At 45.2% G+C, this 27,142-nt stretch overlaps 1 protein-coding gene across 3 annotated transcripts; it reads right to left on the bottom strand.

The window, feature by feature from the left end:
- Nucleotides 1-2: 2 nt before the first annotated feature.
- ATXN7L2 (ataxin 7 like 2) lies at nucleotides 3-27,142 on the bottom strand. 3 transcript variants are annotated; one of them, XM_053247822.1, is made up of 12 exons: nucleotides 26,953-27,142; nucleotides 23,244-23,312; nucleotides 20,147-20,251; nucleotides 18,377-18,581; nucleotides 16,528-16,811; nucleotides 14,350-14,432; nucleotides 12,916-13,160; nucleotides 12,214-12,406; nucleotides 11,244-11,365; nucleotides 9,042-9,212; nucleotides 7,701-8,571; nucleotides 3-2,058 (listed from the first exon to the last, which is right to left on the bottom strand). In XM_053247822.1, the coding sequence occupies exons 1-12, from the start codon at nucleotides 27,089-27,091 to the stop codon at nucleotides 2,044-2,046; spliced, it is 2,502 nt and encodes an 833-aa protein (XP_053103797.1). In that variant the 5' UTR covers nucleotides 27,092-27,142; the 3' UTR covers nucleotides 3-2,043. The 3 variants fall into 3 exon arrangements, with proteins under 3 accessions (XP_053103797.1, XP_053103798.1, XP_053103799.1); XM_053247823.1 differs by lacking the exon at nucleotides 26,953-27,142 and adding an exon at nucleotides 25,497-25,841; XM_053247824.1 differs by lacking the exon at nucleotides 9,042-9,212 and having other exon boundaries at nucleotides 26,953-27,136.

Raw genomic sequence — 27,142 nt, 5'->3', positions numbered from 1 at the left:
AAGTCTAGGTTCATATTCTCACTTGGCACAGAAGCCTCATGGGTGGGTTTGGGCAAGTCATGATGGTCTCTTAGCCTAACAACCCCTGGAAGGAGAGAATGCAAATAAATTTTAAAAAAGAAAGTCCCTTAAGCTTTCTTTTGCGATGGGGATATTTGCACTAAGTATAAAGAACTACTAGCATAGAGGAAAAGAAAAGCCGCCTTCTACCAGTAAGTGGGCAGCGGTCTAAAAGAAACAGCCAGCTCTTAATAACAGCACAGGGACATCTGACTGAAACAAAAGCATCACTCTTATTTCCAGTCCTATATCAAAGTTCTGTTCATCTCTGAAAGCCAAGATGCCTCCTGCAGCATGCAAGGTCACAGCCCTTCTGCCCAGCCCCAAATAGCCCCACATCATCCAGAGAGCAGGTTGGAGAATTCTCAGCACTAGCACTAGCATCCATGCATGAAACTGCATGTCACAAACAACCCCCGCTGCCCCCACCACTACTGTGCTATACTTCCAGTTTTGTTTTAAAGTTTACAGTTGTTTTAACAGTGGGAAAGCCCTTGGACTGATACATTCCAAGGACGGTGTTAACAGAGCACATGCTACCAAACGACTCAAACAAAGGCAAGTAAACAGGTGTACATTTGGGCTTCTTTGCAATTCTGAAGGAAATCAACCTATCAGAGTGCTTTGTAGCTAGTATGTATGTCTTCCAGATACCTCCATTTTTAAAATAAATTTTGTCTTTGCAAGAATTGTGAAACTGCTGAGCAGGGAAGAACAGGAACAAGAATAGTTGCCATAGAAATGGCAACCATAGGAATGGAGAGAAAGGCATATTTTGCAATGGTAGGATGCACAAGATCCTACTGTTGACCTCTACCACCCTTGCAATCAATTGTCTGCCTAAATCCTTCTGAAAGGTAGGGCTGAAAGAAGCTATTAAGTTTTTGCCACCTTGTCCACTGGCAATGACTACAATGCCCTGCCAACAAGAAGACAATTCAATGCAATCATACATCTTGGGGGATACCAGTACAGTCATGTGTGCGCAGGTGGGTATCCTGACAACCGGCAGCTCTTAAACACCCAGTTCTTTCTATGGAGAGCCATACATGCAGGCTCAAAAGTACTAAACTGGTTTTTAAAAGTGCTTGGCGGCTGCACTTGGTGCATGGCATGCCTCTCTTGCCATCTCTCTTTGATAGGCTTTTAAGACTAGACCACAAGCAAAGTCACACACAAACAGCCACCATAACGCTGCACTGTGTTTAGACCCAGGGCAATATATGGAGGCTACCTGCAGAATGCTCTCTTTCTGTTCTTGCCCCCAAAGACAACAGGCTTGTTTAAGGCTAGGAGAGAGAGAGCGAACCAAAGTGGCTGTTTCAGTCTCCACAACAATTATGTATTTTACACAGCCCAGTGCTAGGGAGGGTGTACTTGCAGCTCTGGTTTCAATCTTTTTTAGCCTTAGTAGTGAGATGCTTTTTTTCTTTAAACAGGCAAAAGGCAAGAATCACTGTGCAGAGCTATACTGGTGGGAGAGTGGCAGAGGAAAAACAGCACAAGTGAGTGGAGCAGAGAACAAGCAACCATCCCCCAGGAATTATTTGCAGAACTTGGCCAATACCCAATAGCATCCCCAGGAAGACACACAGATGCTAGCACAGCCTTGCAGTGGCTTTCCATTTTGGGTCCCCCTCCCTCTGCTGTTTTTTTTAAAATAATAAATTAAAACAGAAAATACGTATCTCAGTTTCACTATGGGGCCACTGCCTCTGCCCGTTCCATCTGCATTCAAACTCTCAAGTGTTGATTGCTTGTGTTTTGTATCTTTTTTCTTTTCCTTGTGTTGCATTTCTTCCCACCCACTCACCCTCCTTCCAAAGCAGGAAAAGAACAGTAGGAGTCTTGAGGTATTTTAGAGGATTTTTTTTCTTTAAAAAAATACTATAAAGTTATAAAAAGCAGGAGGCTTTGAACTGGATCCACGGGCTCCAAGTCCTCAGGCTGTCAGCTCCTTCTGCAGAACGCAGGCACTTGCTGTTAATGCGCTTTCGACTGTAAAGAGACAGAGAGAACAGGGTGTCAATGCAGAAGGTGACAGCTTATGTAGCACCATTCACAGAGAAGTGCCTGCTATATAGCTAATGCTGCAACTAGCACATGTCTAAAAAGACAAAAGTCTTTAAGCCTGCACCTTAATAAGAAAGAAGTTTACATGGCAACCATTTATTAAGTTGAAGTGGACTATGTGTGGCATCCTGTAAACAAGAGTCTGCAAGTGCACATTAAATGCACCAAGTTGCTAATCAAGATATTTGAAAATCTATATTGTTGCTCCTCTCTGCACAATGTTAAAATGATGCTGAAGGTCTATGATCCCCGGCTGCTCTTTCTCAGAGGCAAGGAGTGATCCAAAACATGGAAACATTACTGCTGTGACACTCAAGCTACTTCTCTGTGGCTTCTTCCCCATGTGGCTCCAGGAACATTTGAAAACTGGAACCACATGGCTGACATTCAAAATATCTTCTCCACCAAAGCATTCTTCAACTAGGAGGTAGGACACCAGTTGAGTAAGAAAGCCCCAAGCAATTTCAGCATTTAAATGTTACAACAGTGGTATGAAACAGCAACCTAAAGCCAATAAGGAACTTGGACTCATTTGTGTAGGAAAGGACATGTTGTCCTGACATCATAACCCCTGAACTCTTCTGATCTGATCACACCTCCAAAGCAAGGATCCATGGTTGAAACCCTCAACACCACTACAGGCTATCACAACCAACCTCTCATCATGGGATCAGTGATCATGGAAACAGCAGCTGTATTGCCATATCTGGTGGGTGTAGAACTCACTTTCAGAGAGAAACATTGAGCTGGTCTATGATAGCCAGTAAGAGCGGCTACACCACTCTGAAGGGCGGTATATTCTGGGGGATTTATGAAATATTTAACATTTTATTTTCATATAAGCAGAGGGTAATACTGAAGTAACAGGGTCTGAATCCTGTATCACATGGTCATAAGAGCAGCCCTGCTGGATCAGACCAAAGGCCTATCTAGTCCAGCATCCTGTTTCCCACAGTAGCCAACCTGGTGCCTCTGGGAAAGCCACAATCAGGAGATGAAGGCCTACCTCCTCTCCCACTGTTGCTCCACTGCAACTGGTATTCAGAGGCATAACTGCCCCTGAAGCTGGAGGTAGCATATAGCCCTCAAGATGACAACAAAACCCTGGTGAGCCCCTGGTGGCGCAGTGGTAAAACTGCCACCCTGTAACCAGAAGGTTACAAGTTCGATCCTGACCAGGGGCTCAAGGTTGACTCAGCCTTCCATCCTTCCGAGGTCGGTAAAATGAGTACCCAGAATGTTGGGGGCAATATGCTAAAATCATTGTAAACCGCTTAGAGAGCTTCCAGCTATAGAGCGGTATATAAATGTAATTGCTATTGCTAAAACAGCTACACGATGGGGCGGGGGGGGGGATGCAACAGGTGATGCTTTTCTCTTGCATGGAGACGTATTGTTGGAGGAACTATACTTACACAGTATCTCACAAGAGAAAAAACAACCACCATCCATGGGTCCACTCACCCACAGAGGTGGGTCAATAATATTGTTATCACCCCCTTCCTCCAAGGAGCTCAAGGCAGCATAAATGGTTCCCTCCCACCTCTGCACACAAAGCATGTGCCCTGTCACTCAGTTATGGCTTCTCCTAAATTCACAGAGGACAGGCATCTTGACAGATGTTAACCAAGAGAACTAAATGTTCATGTTCAGAGGCACTATTGCACTGGATAATCAAATGGTGGGCAATAAGGATAGAGATGAAGGAGATCACTTCAGCACACCCTGGTTGTGAGCTTCCCAGGGGCATCTAGTACAGGAGAACCTCAGTATTTGCGGGGGTTCTGTTCTCCACAATTACCGCGGATAAGGAAACCATGAATTCTGAGTAATTGTGTCTATGGGATCGTGGGGGTTAGGTTCCCATAAGTTTTTAAAAAGTGCCAAAATGGGTTAAACTGTCCTAAAATCCGGGTGTGTGTGTACCATAGTCTGTCCCCAGCTGTCCAGCAATGCCCCCCAAATGCTGCAACTTCATTTTTTCGATGGAAAAAATGCATTTTTCCCTGTTTTTTTAAACAGAAATGAGCCAGAAAATGGCTTCTTTACACAAAATGACAGGTGGAAATGACCTCAGAGGTCATTTCTGCCCACTCACAACCCGCGGATACGTGAAAGTTACCCCCCTCCCTTTTTACAGTTGTTTTCCATGTATAGCAAGGTTGGGTGCCAATTACATGGCCGCAGACATGCAAAATCGCATATGTCAAATCCACGATTAACAAGGTTCTCCTGTACTGTATTAATGAACAAAGCATTTCTTTTCAAAAGTGAAAAAAGGAACCAAAATGGAATTATAGCAATGGTTAACCACTAGATACATGATAATAACCATTGTTGATAACAGAATCTCTCAACAGGGGGCTATCTCTTCCAGAGAGCAATGCACTGAGAATCTTTCACTGCAGTACTTGCTTATATAAATATTTCCCATTCAGCGCAATCCACACACATGCACTGTATATACAACTCCCAATAGCAGCTGTAACACCAATTTTACAACGCAAAATATCATTCATTGCAGTTCACAAGCTCTTGTCAGGTCTGCAGACAGTAAGTATCCTCAGCTTACACTGACAAGACATGCAAGTACCACTAGTTAATTAATATAATTATCATATCTGACTTGAAGCAACTCTTTATCTAAGCTTCATTAATGAACTACTTAAATCTCCATTTTCAAAAGGGTTTTGTGAGATCTGACTAGGAGACAAAAATATGATCTATAATCCTGCTAGAGTTTGTTCCCAATTTACCTGGCATAATTTTTGCCCCCACGGCTTCATCTATGTGGATCTGTGCAAACTGGTCCCTCTGAGTAAAGACTGACTACTTCCAATATAGTTAACATAGGACAAATATAGTTCCAATAAGGAACTATACTTCCAATAATTAATATAGGCAGCCAAACCATTAAAAATGAGGGTCCATCATTGATATTTTTAAAAATCTCTGGTTCAGTTTCGATTCAGAACCTAAAGTGGTTTGGTAATCAGTTCAGACATTTTGAACTAGTTTAGATAAATTCATACAAAATAGTATCAAACTCTTTTGCTCGCAATGTAACTATATGATATGAACACAATGATAACTAGTTAAGTTGAAGAAAAAATACAAAACTATTTATTTTTGAAAATTTAAAAAGTGTTTACCAACAAAATACCTACAATCAGATTAAGCGGGGGGGGGGGGAAGACTCACTATACAATTTCAAGCTGAGCTCCTAATTACTGAAACACTTATTTTGACTTATTTTGAATGTTTATTACTATTACTATTATATTTAGGGGTTCAGTTCCCATTCAGGTTCAAGGCAACCAAGAGCTCTCAGGCTTGGGTTCAGTTCCAGTTTTTCACTGGAAAAATCCCTCTGAACTGGTTTTTGGATTTGGTTCCAGGTTTGATTTCCCACACAGTAGCACTTCTTAAAGCATTTCTTTTCCTTCATCTTAAAGAGCACTTCATCAGGTTTGCTACATTTTCCCTCAAGCAAAGATCTGTGCCTTAACACACCTGTATGAGAAGAAGATCAGCAACAGTGAAAAGGCATCTTTTAAAGTGGTAGCTCTGTTATACTGGGGGAGAACAACTATCCCTGTTCAATACCAGCACTGTGCCCCTCCCAGCAACCTATTGCTGGCGTCTCCTTTGTCTTTCTTCTTAGACTGAAAACCCTTTGGGACAGAGAATCATCTTATTCCTTTTTCTCTGAACCAGTCTGAGAACTTGTTTGTTGAAAAGTGGCATATAAACTATTTGTAATAATTAATAAAATAATACTTTTTCCTATTTTGGCATTTCCATGCCAGGAAAAATCTGCACTTCCTGAATTTCTGCTGTTATTCAAAGGCACAGAACCTCTGCTAGGGAAAAGGGGAATACTAACCTGGCACAGGCCAACTTCTTTTAAGACTAAAGGAGCAAATAAGGAAGGGGACAATACCAGCTTAAACATTTTCTTTCCTTACATAGAAGAAATGTTCTGTGCAGTTTGCCTCCAACATTTTAAATATTTTTTAGCTCAAAAAAGGCATCAACTTGCCCTGTAATTCTTGTTACATGGGACCTTACTAGCCTCACTCCTAAGGCTTAAAAAAAAAAAGTAGGACAGTCTACTGAAAAAGGATTCTTAATTTATCACTGACTTAACAATATGATTAACCAATTGCAGATTTGGTTAATCATACTGAAAAATCTCAATACAGGTGCATTTTTTATTTCATGAAAGAAACACTAAAATACTCTTAACGGAACATTGCCATGGAACAAATAATGCCAATATATCTAATAATGGTACATATAGCTTCTAATTTAACAAGCAAAAGCTACCCACTTTAGCTACCACTTAATGTTAGAATAAGTTATGTTTAATATTTTGCGTTGCCCATTCCCTACATTACCAGCACACGAGTACCAACATAGCCTCAAAAAAGAAACCTGTCCTTATTTCTCAGAGCTACAGATAAAAATCAGCCTTCACCAAGCAATTAATTCAAGGTTTAGTTTATTAACCTACCAAATAAAACTTGCTGTTCTAATTAAAATTATGTAGCTCCAGAAACTGTGGCCAGTGACAGTTAAGACACAGAAGTGTCCATGTTGCCCTCCTTTTTGTTGCACTACTGTGCAAACATATTCTGAAAGCAAAGCACATGTTATAAAATGCTAGCTGAGCACTGGCTCCCAAAGATCATTTCAAGTATTGGATTATATCCTAAGAACACTGGCTGTGACTAAGCACCACTGAAACCAGAACTTGGTCGTGACAGTCATATCTAACTTAAGCTCCATTACTTTCAATGTCACTTTAAAAGCCTGACTTTTTAAAGATAAAATTCCATGTCTCCCAGAAATAGTGTGTACAAGAAGTTTTAGACAACAGCGGAGGTGAGATAGGATGGATACATTCATTTATTAAACCTTAACTCGAAAGCTCTTGTTGTACCACCTAATGACGCAGCGGGGAAATGACTTGACTAGCAAGCCAGAGGTTGCCGGTTCGAATTCCTGCTGGTATACCTATATCGGGCAGCGGTGATATAGGAAGATGCTGGAAGGCATCATCTCATACTGCACAGGAGATGGCAATGGTAAACCCCTCCTGTATTCTACCACAGACAACCACAGGGCAATGTGGTCGCCAGGAGTCGACACTGACTCGGTGGCACACTTTACCTTTACTTAAAACTCTGGGTTTTTTAAAAAATAGGAAACAGTATAGAAGGTCATGATAATGAAATGCCAAGCCTTGGGGCGAACACTAGAAAACACAAGTTTCAGAGCAAAGTACTGAAGGGTGAGAAAAAGCAGCCAACAGATCCTGTGGTAGCTCTATATTTCCATCGGGATCAGAGGTGAGATTCCCCTGAACAGCAGGTGCAAGAGAACACCAATTTGTTGCCCTCTTCCCCCTGCTTGCGGGCTTCCCAGATGCACCTGATTGGCTGCTGCGTGAGGCAGAATGCTGGACTGGCTGGGCTCCAGCCAGGGCTTTTCTTACGTTCTTATGGAGGTGGGAGAAAAGGGTTAGCCACACATTCAGAATGCATAAGGCAACAGCAATATACCTTCATTGTGTTCTGCTTCTCCTCAAAGCCCAAGGAGACCACTGGCTTCTTCCTTCTGACAGAGCCACCCAAGTCAGAAGAGGAAGGAGAAGGCAAGGGAGCGGGGGAGTGCTTGGCTTTCACTGGCCTACAGTAGGTGGCTGTATTCTTGCGTCTCTTGGCCTCCTCATCAGAAATGCAGTTGGCCTGCAATGCTTTTGGCCCATTCAGCGAGGAGCCCCGGTTCTCCAGCTGTGAAGCTCTGACTGGCACATGGCTGGGAGATCTGCAGTCCAAATGGCCGACCCTCTTGATTCTGGCACCTCCCGATGCTGCTCCATTGAGGGCGAGAGTGGAGGGAGAGATCACGGATGGCTTGGCCTTTGCTGAAGGGTGGGAGATCTGGCAGCCAGCTGCCTTGCTCTTGCCCAGATCCAGGAAACAGGTCTGTTTGTATGGTGGGCTGGCAGGGGCACTGGACTGCTTGCGCTTCTGGGCCAAGGCTTCTGGCTCCATGCTGCCAGCCAACTCCCTGGCTTTGGAGGACTTGCTGGCCTTGGTCAAAGGCAACTTGCTGAAGGATGGCGATGGCGTGTTTGCTGGGAGCGGGGAGGTGATGGACTGGTTCCCGCCCATGCAGTCTGGCTGGCTGCAGGCAGCTGCAGCATGGGGCGAGCCCACTGCATAGTTCATACTGTGGTGACTGCGGCTGTCCCTGGATGCCATCGTAGCTGAAGCTGCGCAAGACACAGAGGCCCTGCCAGGGATGCTGTGAGGGAGGCTGCACACCAGCGAGGAATTGCAGCTTTGGGAAGTGCTGGGTGTGGAGAAGCCCAGGAGCACAGACGATGGCATGGAGAGCATCTGGTGATCTGCAGCTGGAGGGATCCTTCTGGTTGAGTCAGAAGGGTCAAAAGGGAGTTAAGAAATGGATCCTACCTCTTCAAATAAAAGCAGCAACAACAACCCTCCACTTTCATTTCCTTTGCCCCCAGTGCCACCCTAATCTCATGGATTCCCTTGTATATTAACATGCATCTCTCAGACGCTGTACCTATCAGACCGAAAGCCACTCTTTCCCCCCAGGTCTCCAAAAGTCTTTACAAACAGGACACCCTGCAAATACACACACAGAGAAAGACAAACACTCAGCTCCTCTTCCTCTCTGTCAGGATCATACTAGGTATGACATGGGAATTCCTAATGTCTTTTTCAAAAAACAGTCATGGTGATGGGGGAGGGATTTGGATCAGGGCTGTGCTACAAGGGGTTTAGCCCTCTGCACTGATCTCCCAGTTTTAACATCCTCCATTGAAGCTGTTATTAGAGGGGGAAAGTTGCAGGCATAAACAGCTATCTCACCTCCTGGTTGCTTTAAAAAAAGAGAAAGACATCAGGTGTTTCAACCACACAAGTCCCACATCTTGCTTAGCTTGGCCCTCAGACCCTGGTGTTTCTCCCCTCCCTTTGCTCAGATGTGCTTTCCTGTTCATAAAGCATGCATCATCAAACCCTGTAGTCCAGTGCCACCTACTGGATAAATTAAGATTGAAACAGGAATGAACAGGTTAACTGCAGGAATAAATTGCTTCCAATGACAACCGTTTGGAGGACTGATGACACAGCTGTACAATGAGAACATAATGCATGGACGTCTTCTATTCGAGCATCTAATGAGTGCTAAATATGTATCTCCATACCAGCGTTACATAGTTCGTACATATTTTTAACATACTGTACTGATTAGGCTGCAATCCTGTGAACAATGACTGGAATAATCCCATCAAATTCAGTGGGGCTTACTTTTGAGCAAACATGCATAGGGTCTGGCTGTTTACTCCTTTCCAGACTTTATAATAAATATGTATAAAATGTGCAACTGTTCCTATTTTGTTGTAAAGGATCCATATGTCCTTTCTCAAGTTTAAAACCGAAGAGAGACTTCACTTCTCCACAGCTTTAAAAAACCACACTTTTTTGTCACTTCTATTGTTCTATTGAGTTCCATGAGGAATGTGGTTGGAGAATGGTGAACTGATGCACTTGGGAGCATTACACCCAGAAGCCCAGCTGTCTAACATGGCTTAGGGGACCATTGCCCGAGTTCAGTTGGTGTGCCAGCTACACTTGTTTCTGGATCGTCCATGCCCTCTTTCCATCTCGCTTTGATTATTGTAACATGCTTTATGGGGGGCTGCCCTTGAAGACCCTTTGGAAACTTCAACTGCTCCAGAATGTAGCCACAAGAGTCTTGACTGGGTCATGACTGATCAATCATATTACACTGATTATTTGCAAGCTGCACTGGTCACCAGTTTGCTTTTGAGTGCAATTCAAGGTACTGTTAATTACCTTTAAAGCCCTTTATGATCTGGGGCCAAGATACACGAAAGATTGCCTTCGCTCGCATGAATCTGTCTGACCTATAAGATTGGGCAGGGAGGGCCTCCTGTGTGTGCCACCATTATCTGCGGTTCATCATTTGGCAGCCACATGAAGTAGGGTCTTGTCTGTGGTGGCCCCTTCCTATGTAAATTAACCAACATCAGTGGCTTACAGCATAATCCTAAACTCAGTTACTCAAGTGCCGATGCATTAAATGCAATTTACTCTCAGGAAAGTGTGGGAATAGGTTTGCAGCCTTAGTGATTTGCATTGCATGTCTATCCTGATGGAAAGACTGCAAACCTGTCCTCAAAAAGAGAGAAATTTTCCTGGACTTGTGCACACATTATGTCTTTGTGGCATTTTTCCCAGGGTGGTTGCCATCTGTTTCCAAATAATGCTACGGATTGGTTGTCCCTCCGTCTCTCACTTCTCCTGCCACTGCTTAAAAATAGACCTTACAGACCCCTAGAGAGAAAAGGTAAGGCTGCGCCAGAGAATGTGCATGAACATTTAGTAGACATTTTTACCCCCTGCACCCCCATTTAGCAATCTGAGCAGGGTTACAAAGAGAGGCAAAATGTTTGTGGCAGCCCTCCCTGACACCCAGTCAAAATGAGGGTGTTGCTTTCACTCAGAATTGGCTTGATGTCATTACCAAGGAGCCAGATCCAACTGGCTACATAGTGCCTTGGTATAATCACACTGGAATGATCCCAGATGGCTGGGATCACATTGCCAGCAAAAAGAAGGTGGCAGAGATGCAAAAACGAATCTCTATTTGGGGATCCTCAGGGAACATTTTAGGCTCCCCAGAAGGCCCACCCCCACCTCGTGCTGAAATGGTTGCTTTCCAAACATTCAGCACAGCCCTAATAAAAAGCAGCAGTTATATTATGGGATAGAAACCAAGGGGGAAAATACTGTATGCACAAGCTCTCACTGATTCTGGAGCTCACGCTCCCTCACCAGGTAAAACACAAGCTACAGCAGGAAGCAGGAACAAGTGCTGCTGAAACATTATTTGTTCCAATATGTATTTGAAACCACACAATTCTGTGCCCCTGAAAAGACTTTTTCCTACACAGAGATCTTCCAGTATATCTATACATGCACAAGGGCATTAACATACCCAGTTTCATCACAGAACTGGCTCTGCTGCCCCTTAGGAAAACTTACTTCCACATGTGTGAGCTGAGATGCCTCTCCAGCATGGAACTGAGTGCTGAACAGAACCGATCTAGCCGCCGGCTGAACACGTAACAGCCGGGGCTCACCAACCTGCTTCCAAAGGTGCAGAACTGTTGGGCAGAGAAGACAGAGGTCAAAAGAATTAGGAACACAGTGTCATGTCAACAGTATATACCCCTATTGGGGTAGCAGTATGGTAATGCTCATGTGAAAGAAGTTGTTCATTCTGCCTAGGTCACCTCCCCAGCTCCTGAACACCAAGTTATCAAAGCATGGAACAAAGTGCAAGGAGAGGGCCTACAGATCAGGAGTGGGTGTACATTTTGTACATCTATGTGATCCCAGGTTGAATACCTGGTATTTTGTTGAAAGGATCTCAGGCAGCATGGCTGGGAAAGACCTCTGTCCAGGACCTTGGAGAGCTGCTGCTAGTCAGGAGGTGACAATACAAGAGAAGATGGATCCATGATCTGACTCATTCATTATATTATAACTATATATTATATAGTTAAGATGAGGATTTATTTCAACATTCTACCATTATAAGCCCCGGACATTCTAGTGCTCATAACATCTATAGTACCCATCCAATCCCCCTGAAATTTTGCACACATCAGCTAGGTGACCCCTCCAAATTTGGTGCAAGAAATTAAAGTAGTTTAAGTTCTCAACTCCTACAGAGAGGGGTCTGCATGTTGGTGACCTTTTTCCACCACAGACATGTATCTATCCAGACTTCAGGTCCATGCTGGACTAGTGCTTTCTGCTTGTTTAAAAAACATCCATCTAGTGGTTTTATGGGTTTCAAAATCCTCATAACAGGGTAAAATAGACTAAGATATCCAATGGACCACCATTTCCATGGTATTCCTCTTGAAACATATGGAGCAAGTTTCTGCCCTCAAGAGCTTGAAGAAACCAGTTTACAGGGAACCTCTGCTCTCAGTCTGTTACTTACTGCCTGGGGGCGCGGTGAGCGGGTTGCATAATGGCAGTCGAGCTTGTGGGAATCCTCCAGTGCATCATCCTCACTCTCTTCACTTGAAATTCGGCCAGTGCCTTTGGGCGCTGGGAAAGGGTAGAGCCCATGGTCGACTTCACTAGAGGTGGGAGGTGGGTCATCAGGGTCACTCTCTGAGGAAACCCTTGACCTAAAAGCAACAAAGGAAGATAACGAGGGTCACTTCTCAAAGGGGAGAATTTTCTGATTCCCTGGCAGAGATATCATTGGCTCCTTGACTGAAACTATATGCTGTATTGAGCATCTATGGATAAAGCTCACAGATGCAGTTATAAAAGTGGGTTTTTTGCTGCTGCTTTGTATCTTATGTTGTTAGTTGTACATGTTTTTAAAACTTTTTAATTAGATTTGTATTTTATATTCCAATTTAATTTTTATTGTGCTGTTTTTATAGTTTTATACTGTTTTGTCTTGTAAAACACCTTGAGATTATTTTAATGAAAGGTGGTATACACATTTAACAATATAAAATAAAATAAAATAAAATAAAATAAAATAAGCATTCTCCTCCTTTGCGGTCTTGTTCACATCTTTAGTTGAGCAATAAAACTCCAGGCCGTCTTAATTTAAGTGTACATGCAACTGTGCATGGACAATGTGCTCCACTCACTTTACCTGGGCTGGTATTGGTTTCCATACCTGGAAAGTGCACAGTGGGAGTAGGGCTGCTTTATTCGGCAAGGAGAAGTATGAGGCAGCACCAGCGACGTCTGCGAGAGCGAAGAAGAGTCCTGCGAGAGTCGTTCAGAGGCTGCTTCCTTTCTCACGGGGCTCTTATCTTTGGAGGACTCTCCTTTCCTGGCATTGGCCTTCAGTTCAGCCACCAAGACATCAAAGTCCTTTGCACGCCCCTGCACTTCACGCCGCTGATGTACAGAATGGATCTGGGACATAGGCAAGAGGGACTGGTTAGATATACTGGCTGACAAGTGTGTTTGCCACTGCCTTCCACTGGATTCTATGAGACTTGCTCATGTACATGCGACACAGCAAGGCAAAAACTATCACCTCGAAAAGTTGAGTGTCTTCTCAACACTAACCTGCCATCATGAAACAAATCAAAAGGTGACAGTGGGAAGAAATTTCATCTCCCTGGTCTCACTCAGCTCTGGGTTTCAGGAGTATACTTTGGATTGGGTCCTATTATACATTAGGCCTTTTAACCCTTATATTCCTTGTACCCCTCTTTTGGACAAGTGTCTCACAAAATATTGCCCAAAGATCAGCAGGACTGGGACTCTTTTTGATGCAATTCATGTAACATTCTGACTCTTATTGGTGCAGTTCATGTAGCATTGACTCTTATTAGTGCATTTGATTGGGTGGACCTTATGAGTTCAGCATTCTGACTCTTATTGGTGCAAGTCATGTAAAATTGACTCATTGGTGCAATACATATAACTTTCCGTGGAAGAGTGTAACATTCTGTTCACTGTGCAAGAGCATGACTCGCCTTGTCACAGAATGCTGATTTTAACCACAGTGAACTAGGGTCTGCTATTTATAGCGAAGTCTTTTTCTTCTCTTAACTTTATGATGGAGGCTCCTGAACCAGGTAGGGCTGCCACCTTTGCATCAGCCCTGCTTCTACACCTTTGACAAAAACCTTGACACGCAGCTACTGAGCAGGTGAAGCATTTTCTGACATAGAGATAAGCGGTGGGCAAATCTTCAGCTTTCTGCATCCCAGGCCACTGTTAAAGGCATAGGAGCAAGGCTGCTTTAAAAAACTGGTGGCAACCTTACTGCCAAGGCTGTGTAAGCAGAAGCTGACATGGACTTCCTGCATTGTACTTTCCCATAACCCTCCTCCCCAACTTGGCTCACATGAATCATCATTCATAGAGGACAGGTCTATCAATGGCTACTAGTCTGAGGGCCATAGGCCACCTCCAGCCTCAGAGGCAAGGTGCCTCTAAATACCAGTTGCAGAGCATTAACAGCAGGAGTGAGGGCATGCCCTCAGCTCTTGACTATGGGCTTCCTACAGGCACCTGTTGGGCCACTAGGTGAAACAGGAGGCTAAACTAGGTGGGCCTTGGGCCTGATCCAGCAGGGCTGTTCTTATCGTACCTTGCAGGTCAGTAACCGAGTGCAAATCTTCTTGGTTTCAGGGTTTAGCACCCCACACTGCCTGTTTAAGTCACATTCTTTCCCTGTGGGGGCAAAACCAGAATTCAGCACACACATTCTGCACGCTGCCTCCTGCCAGATTACACACACTCTCAAAACACTCTCAAAAACTCTACATTTCAAGTAACTTCCATTCTTGCAGTCAGAATAACAATGTGTGTGTGAACTGTATTTATGCCAGTGATCTGAGCAAATTATGTTGTACAAGAAGAATTTATTTCCTGGCTTCATTCTTCTATTTCATATTATAAGCCTCTTTTGAAGGGTTCTGTCTTTATAGACTGCTACCACTCTCTATTCTGGAGGCAGTTCCAAGCCAGAAGTTTATTGTGCTAAGAAAGAAAGACACTCCGGGCTGGGAAGAAGAAAGAAGACATTAGGAATCTTTTCTGCCAACCCAGTCCAGATGTACCCAAATTTCAGACTGCACCCATGGCCAGTGTTCCCTCTAAAGGATACGAAATGTTGTTGACTACAACTCCCATCATCCCCAGCCACAAGAGTCTTTGGCTGGGGATTATGGAAGTTGTGGTCAACAACATCTGAGAATCCCTGTTACAGGGAAGACTGCCCACGGGCTCTCCAAATTCACTTCTTCTTGCACCCTAGACTCTTAAACCAAGTATGATGCCCTCATAGTATTGCCTCTACCATTCCTCAGCCCAATACACAAGATGTAATCATTCCTGTGCAGTATTCAACTCAGGCCCAGGATAGTAACCTAATAAATGTCCACCTATGCAAGGGTAGCTCAACATGCTAGCTTTGCATGCCCATCCTTAATTACTGGCTGGGAGGCCGGGCATCTTCCTCTTCAGAAGGGGATCATGAGAATACAGGCCAAAATACCTGGGAAAGGGCTCTTAGGCTGGTAGCCTGGATTTCCCCAAGCTCTCTCCTTCCTCTAAGCTGACAAGGAAGTATAGAATAGTGTAGGACTTCCACCCAGCCATGTCTTAGACCACAGAGAAGATGAATCCCCAGAAGCACTATGGTAAGACCCTGAAGATAATGAATTTGGGGCATCTTAGAACAGGTTTTGATATTTATTGGCTCTGAGAGTCAGCCCCAAAATTTAGGAGCCAAACAATGGACACTTGACAAAATTACTTGACTTAGTCATGGACATAGTGGAGGGGGAGTATAAAATTGGCTTCTCTGTATCCCATTTACAAGTAACATACAGGTGGACCTCATTATGCGTGGGGATACCATTCCCACCAATTTCCATGGATAATGAGACACGGAGTCAATGGCAATTGGGGAGTTAAGTTCCTGGAGGTGAAAACCAGCTAAAAGTGGCAGGAATCAGAAAAATAAAGTGCCGTAATGTCCCGTCCCCCCGCCGGCCTCCAGCTGTCCAGCAGTGCCCCTCCCCAACCTCCAATTTTGGCGATTTTCCGCAAAAAAATTGCGGTTAAAAATTTTTCCCCTAAGAAAGAGCCACAAAATTGTGGCTCAGCAAAAATGGTGGCTGGAAATAACCTAAGAGGTAATTTCTGGCCACTTAGGAACCGCAGATATGCAGATTTTAACCTTTTTCCAACCCGTGTATACCAAGGTCGAGTGCACATGGCCCGATCACAGATACGCAAAACAGCAGGCGCCGGGGCCACAGATGACAGGGTTCACCTGTACTTAGAACAGAAACAGGGCTGCCTGGAACAAATAAATATATATTTTTAATAACTCTATTTCTGAACAGCCTAGTCTAGGCACTATGGTTAAATTTCTAGGCGTCATGACTCCCTGGCACTTGGGAGTTGTCAAATTCTGTCTTCGAATCTGTCGTCCTAGAGCTAGAATAAATGTTTATCCTGATTCCTTAGACAGGTTTCTGGGGAGCAATCTGGCTCATGTCCTAACTGAAGCCTCGAGCAACCCTCATCTTGGAGGGGGGGCACCCCTTGACACCCATGTTTCCAGAATCTGGAGAATGAGACTCTACTGTGCGCAGAAACACTATCATATCCTCCTCTGTCCTGATAACACCAGAAGCTGAGAAGGCCCAATATGATGAAATAGAATCAAGCAACCAGCCCCTAATGCCCTGCCTGTACCCTGCACTGCCTCCAGCCACAAGGTTACACAGCGTCACATTCTGCACAGAGGACTCACGTGGCATCTTCTTCAGAGATTTCACAGCACCAGGCTCCTTCTCTCCAAAGGTTGGCGTGCTCTCCAATTTCCGGCCCAAGCTATCAGCAGGCATGATGGAGCTGCCACCTGCCTTCGCGGGCACTAGGGGTTCTTTTGGTGATGCCACTAAGGATGGCTTGCCCAGGATCTCTTTTGTGCTGGCAGAAGACTGTCTGGAGTCAGAAGGCTTTGGAAGGGCCTTGATTCCGTCTGGCTTTGAAAGGCTGGAGATCTTCTCTAGGTTCACAACAGGCACAAACAAGCTGGGAAGACAGTCATAAATCAGAAATGTTGCAAGAGTTTGTCATCTGCCACCTGTCAAAAGTTTGCACGCGTGTCTCTCCGTTGTACTGGGTTCTATTTCAACCATGTCCCCAAAGGAAAAGCCATCATCTAGAATATTTAGATACTGCTGTTAAGCCAAGATGTTCTCAAAGCTGTTGACACTGCAAACACACCAGGGGGCCCTAGAAAGGCCGATTTTGCCGGCTGGGTTCCCAAACAGGGATGACCTGGGCAGCTTGGTGAGCAGAGCTGGTCTGCCCCCTGAGCGACAGTGGCCGACATCCTGACTAATGAAGCTCTCACATCAGCGGGGTCTGTAGGGAGGCAGAAGGACCCCTCACACAACTCCCCCACTTCTCTTATGGTGCCGTGCACTGTCTGCGCTCAAGAACTGCTCTGTAAGAGTAGAAACACATTGCTCAGCAACATGTTTCTGTTCTTACAGGGCACTTCCAGAGCACAGGCAGCACTCAGAGGTATTCACGCTCTTGTGTAACAGCACAAGCACAATAGGGGCGTTGCACACAGGCTCCCATTGTGTCCCCACAGACCCTGCTGGTGCACATGAACTGTTACTCAGCCAATGTCCGTAGGAAGACTAGAAAAATATCAGCTGGGGCTCCAGAGTTGTTCCAAACAGCAAGGAGGCCGGCAAGAGAAGAAGCAACAGAGCAAAAAGCAGGAACGGCTCTCACAAGTGACACAACAAGAATATGGAAAAAGTGGAAGGCATGGAAGGGCTATATCCCGCACACCTTTCTAGGGCCAAACAACAAAGTCCCAACCCAGCTTCAGTCAACAGCAGCAAATGAAGAGAAGGAAGCAACCCCTTTAGAGCACCTTCTATCAGCAGACCAACAAGTATGCTCTGTTAGTGACCACATAATAGAGCTGTTCAGACCTTCCTTGCAGCATTTAAACCAGGCTTACCCTCAAGACTAGCCACTAGTCCTCAAGATGCTACAGAAATAGATTGCAGTAACCTCAGTTACTCTCACCAAAAATGAGTTCATTTAATGTTTACATTTTGTCTGGTTTTCCCCTACAAGCTGAAGGGTCACAGCAACTCACAAAGGTCACAAACCCACCAAAACCACATCACTGTGGGACCAGATTGTATTGCTTCTCATGTTGCTAAGGATTTTTTAAATGGTTAATTTCTCTTCTATTTATTGTTTCAGGCTTTAACTGAACCCATAACCCTCCCTGAAGATTTTTATAGCAGAAAATCAGGAGACAATTCTAAAAAATAAAATTAGGTGGAATGTATCAAAAGTCTGTGCTTTAAAAAAAATATTAAAAAACAAAAACAGACCCATCCATGCCAATTTGGACCATGAGAAAAACAAACAACTTCTCATCTTATACACTACTTATAGCTATTGCTTTATTCTTGGTTGCACTCCATGCCCAGAAGGGGATCATTTCCCCCATTCTTCCCCCCACCCACCGGCATAGGGCTGGGATGTCTCCCAGAGAGAGTAGGAAGATGAGAGAGTCTCCCCAGCCCAAGGAGGTCTTTTGCCAACCCCATCCCTCTTACCAGGGGTTGTCCTTCGGCATTTTGTCTGGCCTCTCAGGTGGGTGCTGGCCTTGACTGAAGGAGCTTTGGGATTTCTCCCGCCAGGACTTGGTGGATCCATGACCCCCACTGGCAAGGGACCGCCCATTGATTGCATGGCACTTCTGTAAGTTTGAAGAGGTCTGCACACGGGCACAGAGTTTGCCGAGAGGTCCATGTCGTCTCTCTAATACGAATACGAATACGACAAATATTTATATACCGCTTTCCAACAAAAGTTCCCAAAGCGGTTTACGTAGATATAAATAAATAAATAAATAAATAAAATGGCTCCCTGTCCTCAAAGGGCTTACAATCTAAAAAAGAAACACAAGATAGACACCAGCAACAGCCACTGGAGGGATGCTGTGCTGGGGAAGGATAGGGCCAGTTGTTCTCCCTCTGCTAAATAAAGAGCATCGCCACTTTTAAAAAGTGTATCTTTGCTCAGTTGGCAGGGGACTCTCTAAGTGGAAATTAAAGATGCTGTTGTACCCAAAAGCTTGCAATAGGCTAGCCAGTGCAGTAAACTGTATGGCAGCAATGTATGGCAACATACTGCAAATCACTGGAAATGGCCCCAAATATAGAACTGGACAGCTCCAATAGCAGCCCAGTAATCAGGGGGTGAGATTTCTTTCCCATTCCATCTCCAGCACTGATCATTCTGTTTCTACACATTTACTGCCACAAATATTCAGTGAATCCTAATCTCCTTCATCAGTCGAAGACAAAATATTGTAGCAAAAAAATCTTCTAGGGGACAAAAATATTGCAGCAACAAGCTTCTAGTATCCAGCATGGCCTGCACCTCATCCCCACAATCCAAGCTGTACTTCTGGAGCACATCATGCAAGTCCATTCAAGTCAATTTATGCAAAGGGACCTAATTTGTGTATCTTATTCTAATCAAGATTCTGGAATTTAAATATTTTTAAATGCAAAAAAAAATTTCTAGATCCTCCACACTAGACTTTACAGTGTAATGCTCCAGCATCTTTTCTCCCCTTTTGATTTGAAAGGTCCTCTTTGCTGAGATCTCTGAACCCAGGATGAGCTTGGGAACATCTACATGCAAAGTTGATGCTTTACCACTGAACGGCCCCATTCTTTTTGAGATGCATCTCATCTTATAATTCGTATGACTCATCATTCAGATGTTACACGGACACACGGATTTTGCCATTTCCTAAGCCCTATTAATTACGTTATGTTCAACACTCATACAACAGTGTATACAGATACAGGTCTGTACACAGGGACAGTTATTCACATTATAGGAATTCTGTTGAATGCAAGTACAGCAGTACACTTCCTATCTGTATCCTGCATTTCAAGGGGTCTGTACCCAGGTTCACTTTTTAAATGAATGCATATACAACACAGAAACATGTACATGCATAGAGACATCTGGATGCCACGTCTGCACAGGGCTCTAGTGGTCTCCCTACGTTCATTCCCAAAACACAAGCAGCGGAATATAACATGGGACGTGTTCCTAACATGATCAGACTTTGGTGTCCCCCCACCCCGCCCTTTTTCACAGGCTGCTGCTTTCCCAGAAGTTATCTCACACACTGAGAAGCAGTTCAAGCGAAGAAAACCTTGCCCCAACTTTCAGGGGAACAACAGAACAGGGCCTTTCACACAAGCGCCACCCACTGGCGGCTGAGGCAGGAGCAAGCAGCTCTGAGCACAGCTTTCCCAGAGAGGCTGCAGAAATCCAACTGGCATGCACGCTGCCTAGCTTACCGCAATGCTTCTGAAAGGCTTGAGGTTTGACCACTTGGCCACAATGGTTACACACCACCAAGTAGAACTCATCATGAGCTGGGCAATGACCAAAGATAGACATGTCTGAAAGGACAAGAGATGAGAGTGATGAGAGCATGCCCTGGGAGCCACGTGTAACCTTGTCAGGTCTTCACACTAAGAGACGCTTCATAACATGCATTTATTCTGGCCAATGAGAGGCATTGCCTATGTTGGCAGCACAGCAAACCGCAGCTACTGTTGGACTACAACTCACATGATACCCGACTACTGGCCACTATGTCTGGGGATGGTGGAAGTTGTAGTCCAACAACTGCTGGAGGACTACAGTTGTGAGAGCCCAGGTTTAAAATAGAACAGAAAATAGAACAGTGAACTGAGAAGCACCTGTTGTATTTCTGCTTGTGACTATGGAGACTTATGGTGGCCTGGAGCAGCTTTCACCGTCAGTTCCCGCAGTTTTACATTGGGAAGAGGGGCTAACAGCCAGACTAACACCATGCTGGTACAACAGGGTTTTTTGCCACTCGAGGGGAGGGGCTGATTTTCAGTAAAGCCCCCCTCCCTCCGCAGCTCTTTGTGCCTCCTGGAAATGTGCTCCCAAGAACTGGGGCGGGGGGACCTCAGGGACATGTTTTTGGGAAGCACAGGTGGTTGTAGGAGGAAAGGGAGGAATTGCCCAAAACTGGCCCCCACCCCCATCCCACGATTGAAAAACCCTGTTGCACCAACACAGTATTCGGCCGGGTGTTGGCCACTACCACCGAGCTAGCTTGCTTTGTAAGCATGCCAAATCAGTCAGAAAGAGCAATTGCAAAGTATGCTGTTAATTTAGACTCATACAGAGTCAGACAACTTGTCCAGCCAAAAGAAGACTCTGGACTCAGATCGGCTCCTTGAGAACCTTCTGCCGGAAATGCTAGGGACCGAACCAGGGCCCTTACACATGCAGAGCATGTCATCTGCTGCTGAGAGAGCATCCAGATCCGAACTGGGGACTTCTTGCTTGGCTGTCAAATGCTCTCCTACTGAACTATGCACTCGAGGACTGACATAACAACTTATATGTTACTCAAGTCAATTCTTATCCTCACAATTGCCCATCTGGCTTAGCAAACAGCCACTGGATTGATGTAGCCTCCCATACGCCAGGCACCAGTCCAGGGATAGGCCATTTCTATCCAGCCGAAGATACGGACTCCAATGTTAACATACAAAAAGGAACCAGAACAACGTGTTACCCTTTGGTGATGGGACAGTCACATTCTGTCCTAAGCTCTCTTAACTTTGGCAGCCTGCAGGCCGACCTCCTAGTCCAGCTGGGGCGGCAGAAAGGGAGAACAAAGAGACACAGACAGGCTGGGAAGCCATGAAAAGGCCAAGGGCAGCAGGGCAGGGGAGGAGAGCTGCCAAAGAGGAGGGAGGGTGAAAGCTCCACTAACTGCAGACTGTCTGAGGGCTTGACTGCTTAGGAGGGCGTGCAGAAGTAGGACAATAGCCCAGCAGAAGCTCATGCGAAAGCTCTGCCCTGCGGGGCTGCGAGTCCAGTGAGTGGGACAGGCAGCAGCAGTTCACATTTCCAAATGCTTTGCTGAAGAAGCAGAAGGGGGCCAGGTGTTGCCTTTGCAACAACCAACTCAGCTTAGGGGAAAGCCACACCACCAGTCGAGGAATCCACAAAAGGCTCCAGTCTGGGAGATCCTTTAGGGAAAGCCAACTTTCCAGCACAAGGAGAAGTTCCATCAGCATTTCCACCCCACTGAGAAAGGGGTTTCCTTAGGAGCACAACACGGGGATGGAGGGGGAGGACTTCTGCTCTGTGGATTGAGCAGGGACAGATGGGGGGCCAGGACATATTTCCCTAACAACAACATTGAGAGAAACGGCAAATGCAGCCATATATCCTATCCTATTTTCAAATTGGAGTTGCACTCAGTAACACTTCCCTTGGGATAACTTGGCAAACACATTTTGTTTGTGACCATACATGAGTGATTACATGACATTTGAGGTCAGCAAAGAATCTTCGCAGTACAGAATGGATACCAACCATTCTTGGCCCTCCCCTGCAGCATGTAGCTTGGCTGGTTTGCATGAGCCATCTGCTTTGCACTGAATTTGGTTTCCTACTTGTGATCCATAGTGGTCTGGATCATGTAGACTGATCAGGAGGGAGGCGATGGGCTGATGATCTTTGGGCCAGATGGAATGGAAAGTTGATGGCCTTGTGGACACTGCCACATTCACGATTGCGTTAGAAATAATTTTCCGTAACAGGTGGGACTACAAAGCAAAGGCATGTGCATGCAGTTTGAACCACTCTTGGTTTATCCTGAATCAGCAGTAAAATCCTGTTAACTCGGTGTCTGGTGTGTCGTGTGTGGAAGGACTGCAAAGAATCATGTTTGGGACTCAAGACAAAGCTCACGAACCCATGCATTTGTCACGGAAGGTACAATTTATCCAAGACTGAGTTTCCCAAGGCCTATGTTGTGCCTTCTACTGCAAAACATAGGTAAGACCTATGCCTTGGTGACTAATAGCTAGACAAGCCATTCGCTCCTTTAAAATGGACAGAACCATCACTGTCTACTGAGATATAAGAATGCAACTACCAGAAGGGTGAGACCTGCCCTGGCTTCCATCCACTATGTTTTAAAGCAGAGAATGCCACCAGCAAACCACAACAATCCCACCCCAATCCCATTCTACACAGTCCAACGTCCCCCCCAAGAGACTAATCTCACAGTGTGGAGCAAGTACAGCTGGCCATCATAGTGCAGCAAATTGCTCTATGACCCTCATTCAGCATCACTACAGACAGCTTACTGTTGCACTGGCAAGGGAGAACAGCTGTCTCCTCTCTTGTGGCAATGAAAAGTTGGTATGGTCTCAGCTAAGGGTCACCTGCTGTGAGAGAATGCACTGACTACAGCTCCAGACAGGTGGATATAACCGTTTCAGCTGCCCTGTGCTTCCCCCTTCTGCAGAACATTCACAAACACAGAGCAATCCATTCGGAACAAGAGTCTCTACAACAAAAATCAGGCCACTGAGGAGCAGTCCAAGTTCATACCTTCTTTAATGAGGGTCATTGCATCCAGCTTCTTGCTCCCATTCTTATTGATCTCTTCCAGCTCAGACCCTAGTGGACAAAAAGGATTCCCATATCAGCAACACTAATAAGCCATCATCCACCAAAGCTGCTGAGAACTCATGATGCTTGAACACATTAAGATTAATTAGTTTCCCCCATAACTGCATGATCCTAAGCTTGTTTACTTGGTCACAATTCCCACTGAGAGAAATATGACTTGCTTCCTAGGAAATGTGTTTAGGATTGCAGACTTAAAAGGCAGGTTCATAATACCTTTAAGAAGAGCTCAGTGGCAGAGGAAGTTCTCCAGACTTGCCACTATAGAACTATGTTCACTACATTACGATTCAGAACTGAAAAATCCATCAGCAACCCACAGTGGGCAGGTCACAAGCACCAAGAAGAGGAAGAGAAGGAGGACATCTGTAGGTTCAAATCAGGCAGTTTCCCTTGGAACTAGGAACCAGATTCAAATCAGACAGTTCCCCAGAACTGCAGCACACATGAAATTGGCCTTGTAATGATGTGCATATTTATATTATTATCATTATTATTATTACATTGATATTTTGCCCTTCCTCCAAAGAAGCTTGGGGAAGGTGCATATGTGTGAATGTATGCGCTTGTATTATCTTATTTTATCCTCACAACAACCCAGTGAAGTAGGTCAGGCTGAGAGAGGATAACTAGCCAAAGTCAGCCAGTAAACTTCATGGAAGAGATTAAAAACAATCATTTCCATAGCAATAGAACTGCAGTTCTTAAAGCTGCCAATAAAATGCGGATCCCAAAGAGTCAGCTCCCCTAATACGGCAGATGTTTCAGAGCTTCTGCAAACACACAATTGTGGACTTGCTGAATCTCAGACTCCACTGCCTGCTGCTTCAGCAGAATTGTGCTGCCAATCCGTATCAATCAAGGGGTGTTTGGAAGACAATGACAGGCACACAGCACCATCCACAGACAGCTCTGCAAATTACAACAATGTGGCCACAAGGTACAAACACGGCTCTCTCAGTGCTTGTTGGGAGTAGCCTCTTTAAAACTCCCCTTTTCATTTCAATGGATTGTGTTTGAATATCCAAGGTCCAACAGAATTCTGTGCGCGCGCGCAAACGCACACACACACACACACGAGAACACACTTGCACAACAGGGAGTAAGACAGCTTTTTTTGCTCCAATGGCCTCTGTGCTCTGCTAGGTGTGATCAAAAAGCTTCCAGAACAGATGCCCCAAAATGGATTTCAAACCTAAATTCCAGATTAAATGTAAGCTGCTGTATTTCAGCTCCAGAAACCAAACCCTTCCTGATAAGAAATAATCACAGGTGCCACAATCTAAACCAGAAGAGCCTACATGTAAATATTTATAAGCTTTTCATTACAGCAGGAACCTTTTTCTTATTAAACTAGTTGTGTAAGCAAGTGTCTAGAATAACGTGGCCTGTAACCCAATCCTAGCATGTATATAAGAAATCAAACACATGGTTTCAGAGGTAAGAACATCTGACCCTTCCCCTAGCTCTTTTCACCTGGGCATCTCCTTGCACCACACAAACATTCATGAAATGTCCACAAGGGATGCTGGTCAGAGTCCACAAGGTGGGGGGGGGATGACAGAGGTAGTGGTCTCAGCCTGAGCAAGGAGAAGAGCTGCTCTCCAAAGTCCTGACTCCCCTGCTTTAAAACCATGACATGATACTACCCTTGCACTGAATAGATTCCACACCGCATGGTACCCTCACAAAGACAGGATGTACCTGGTTACAATGCATCAACTCTTTCAGCATCAATACACTGCAGAAATCCCAATAGTTGGGGTGCTGTCTTTTTCTTTTTGTTTTTGCATTAACACCAGTAACAGAAGCATTTTTTTAAAAACCAAAACCCTAACAGATTTTTATTTTTTTTACAAAGAAAGAAATCCACCTGTGGGGGTATTGGGGAGAGAAGGCAGAAACTAAGTGACCTCTTTCACATCTCTGAGATCCTTAGCATTTCCCTATCTAGAAGCAAACAATAAATAAAACAACCCATTTAGGCTGCAATAGGAAGCTGTTTGCAAAGGAAAATTTACAGTCTGCTTCTAAATCCTTAAAAACACAGAAGTCATTATGCAAACTCTGCTGGAGCTGTAAGTAGATCAGGAAACATACGAAGCACCAACTATATCAAGTGCAAAGGGAAGATAATGGAGGGGGAAGGGAGCTCAACAATATAAAAAGCATCACCAGGGACAGCTCCACGAGTCTCACCGCCCCTTCTAGAGTCTGCTGTCAGGCTGCACTTGAGAAAGTCAAACATCCTAGGGAGGTGCTCCTGAATGATTTCAAGGATTCCAAGGGCAACAGTCACAAGGGGCCAATCTTTCCACCCACCATCTTCACACGCATAACACCTGCCACCCACCCATCTCCGGGCAAATTAGAAAATGAGGGCAAACAGAGCATGAGACAAAACAGAATGGAGGAGGAGCATGGAGATGCTGAATTAGGGCTGAGGAGATGCAGCTTTATAGGAGGAAATGGGAAATTCGACAGAGTGGGAAATTCAGTGGCCAGGTCAACAGGGCAAGGAGAGCTCAGTGTAGAAGACAGAAGAGAAGAAGATGCAGGGAACACAAAGCAGATGGATGGGTGGGGACCACCTTCAGTGGCATAAGCTAAGACCCTAATGGAAACTGAACAACTTCAAGAAAAGATAAACCAGAAATACAGCTGAAGAGCACAGATGAGGGAGTGCAATAAATGTGGACTGCTGGAAACACTTTTAGGAACTGGCTGAGAAGACAATGATTGGATCAAGACCAATGGGAAGATATGGGTGGTTAAAGTTCAAAGGGCAAATGCTAGAATTGGTGGAGGGAAAGAGAAAATAAATATTGGAAGGGTTCATCACCTGGAAAAAGATCATCAAGAAGGATCGGGGATTTCAAGATATCTTGGGAATAAAGAAGATCAGGAAGGCTTATGGTCTACAAGTGTCATGGTTGTAACTCAGCATGGAATGTTAAATGCACTATGTAGAGGATATTTTGAGAAAGTGAATGCATCAGGTGGAGGAACAAAAGGAGAATGCTCAGGTGAAATTGAGACAGACAACATGGACTCAAGGATCAGATGCGGTCAAGGCACCAACGTGAGGGAGCCTGGTGAGATAACTAGTACTAATACGAATACTAATACAGCATTTATATAACACATTTCAGAGACAACTGTAGACTCGAGGGTTTCAAAAAAGATCAAAGGGTCGGGGAAATCCTGAGAATATGGCTTAACGGATGATGCTCGTGTGACAAGGAACACAGTGGGGAAGAGAGCCACAGTACCACGCAGGAACTGGAAAATATGTGTGGATTCTACTGGAGGCAAAGAGTCTCCTTGGGTTCTGGAAGGTCCCAGCTGGCATCCTGGTTAGGTCAAGCTCGGAAGAAAAGACCCAATCAGTGGACTCGAGAGATCTGAGAGAATCCGGTTTAGCAAGAGAAGACTCCACCAAGCAGGGAACTCAGGGGCGCTAGGACCCGGCGGCTCCTTTGTTTGGGGCGGGCGGGGTGAGGGAGTGAGAGAGGGAGGAAGCTCGACGACGACGGCGGCGGCGGCAGCAGAAGCGGCGACGGAGTGTCCCCTGCTTCCCCCCGCTGCCTCCCGCTATCTATGAGCCAACGAGCGTGGCAGGCGCGCTCACCTGTCTCGGCAGCGGGCGGCCCAGCTCTCTCCACCCAGGCACTCCAGCTCTGCCCCGCGAAGTCATCGAGATTCGGCAGCCGCCGATCCACAGCAGCCATTGCTGCTGCTACCGCCGCCGCGCGTCCACGCACCGCCATCACCGCACGAGAACGCGCAGCCCACCCCGCCGCTGGCGGCCTCCTGCGCAG

Source organism: Hemicordylus capensis, chromosome 4, assembly GCF_027244095.1.
Source record: "Hemicordylus capensis ecotype Gifberg chromosome 4, rHemCap1.1.pri, whole genome shotgun sequence".
In the NCBI taxonomy this organism is placed as follows: domain Eukaryota; kingdom Metazoa; phylum Chordata; class Lepidosauria; order Squamata; family Cordylidae; genus Hemicordylus; species Hemicordylus capensis.
This window is presented reverse-complemented; position numbering and strand designations above follow the sequence as displayed.

Excerpts from the sequence above, each read along its gene's own strand:
- ATXN7L2 (XM_053247822.1), bottom strand. The coding sequence starts at position 27,091 with ATGGCGGTGCGTGGACGCGCGGCGGCGGTAGCAGCAGCAATGGCTGCT. Across the intron at positions 20,252-23,243 it reads AATGACCCTCATTAAAGAAG|ACATGTCTATCTTTGGTCAT; the intron begins GTATGAACTTGG and ends TTGTCCTTTCAG. Across the intron at positions 13,161-14,349 it reads CTCGGTTACTGACCTGCAAG|ATCCATTCTGTACATCAGCG; the intron begins GTACGATAAGAA and ends CCTATGTCCCAG.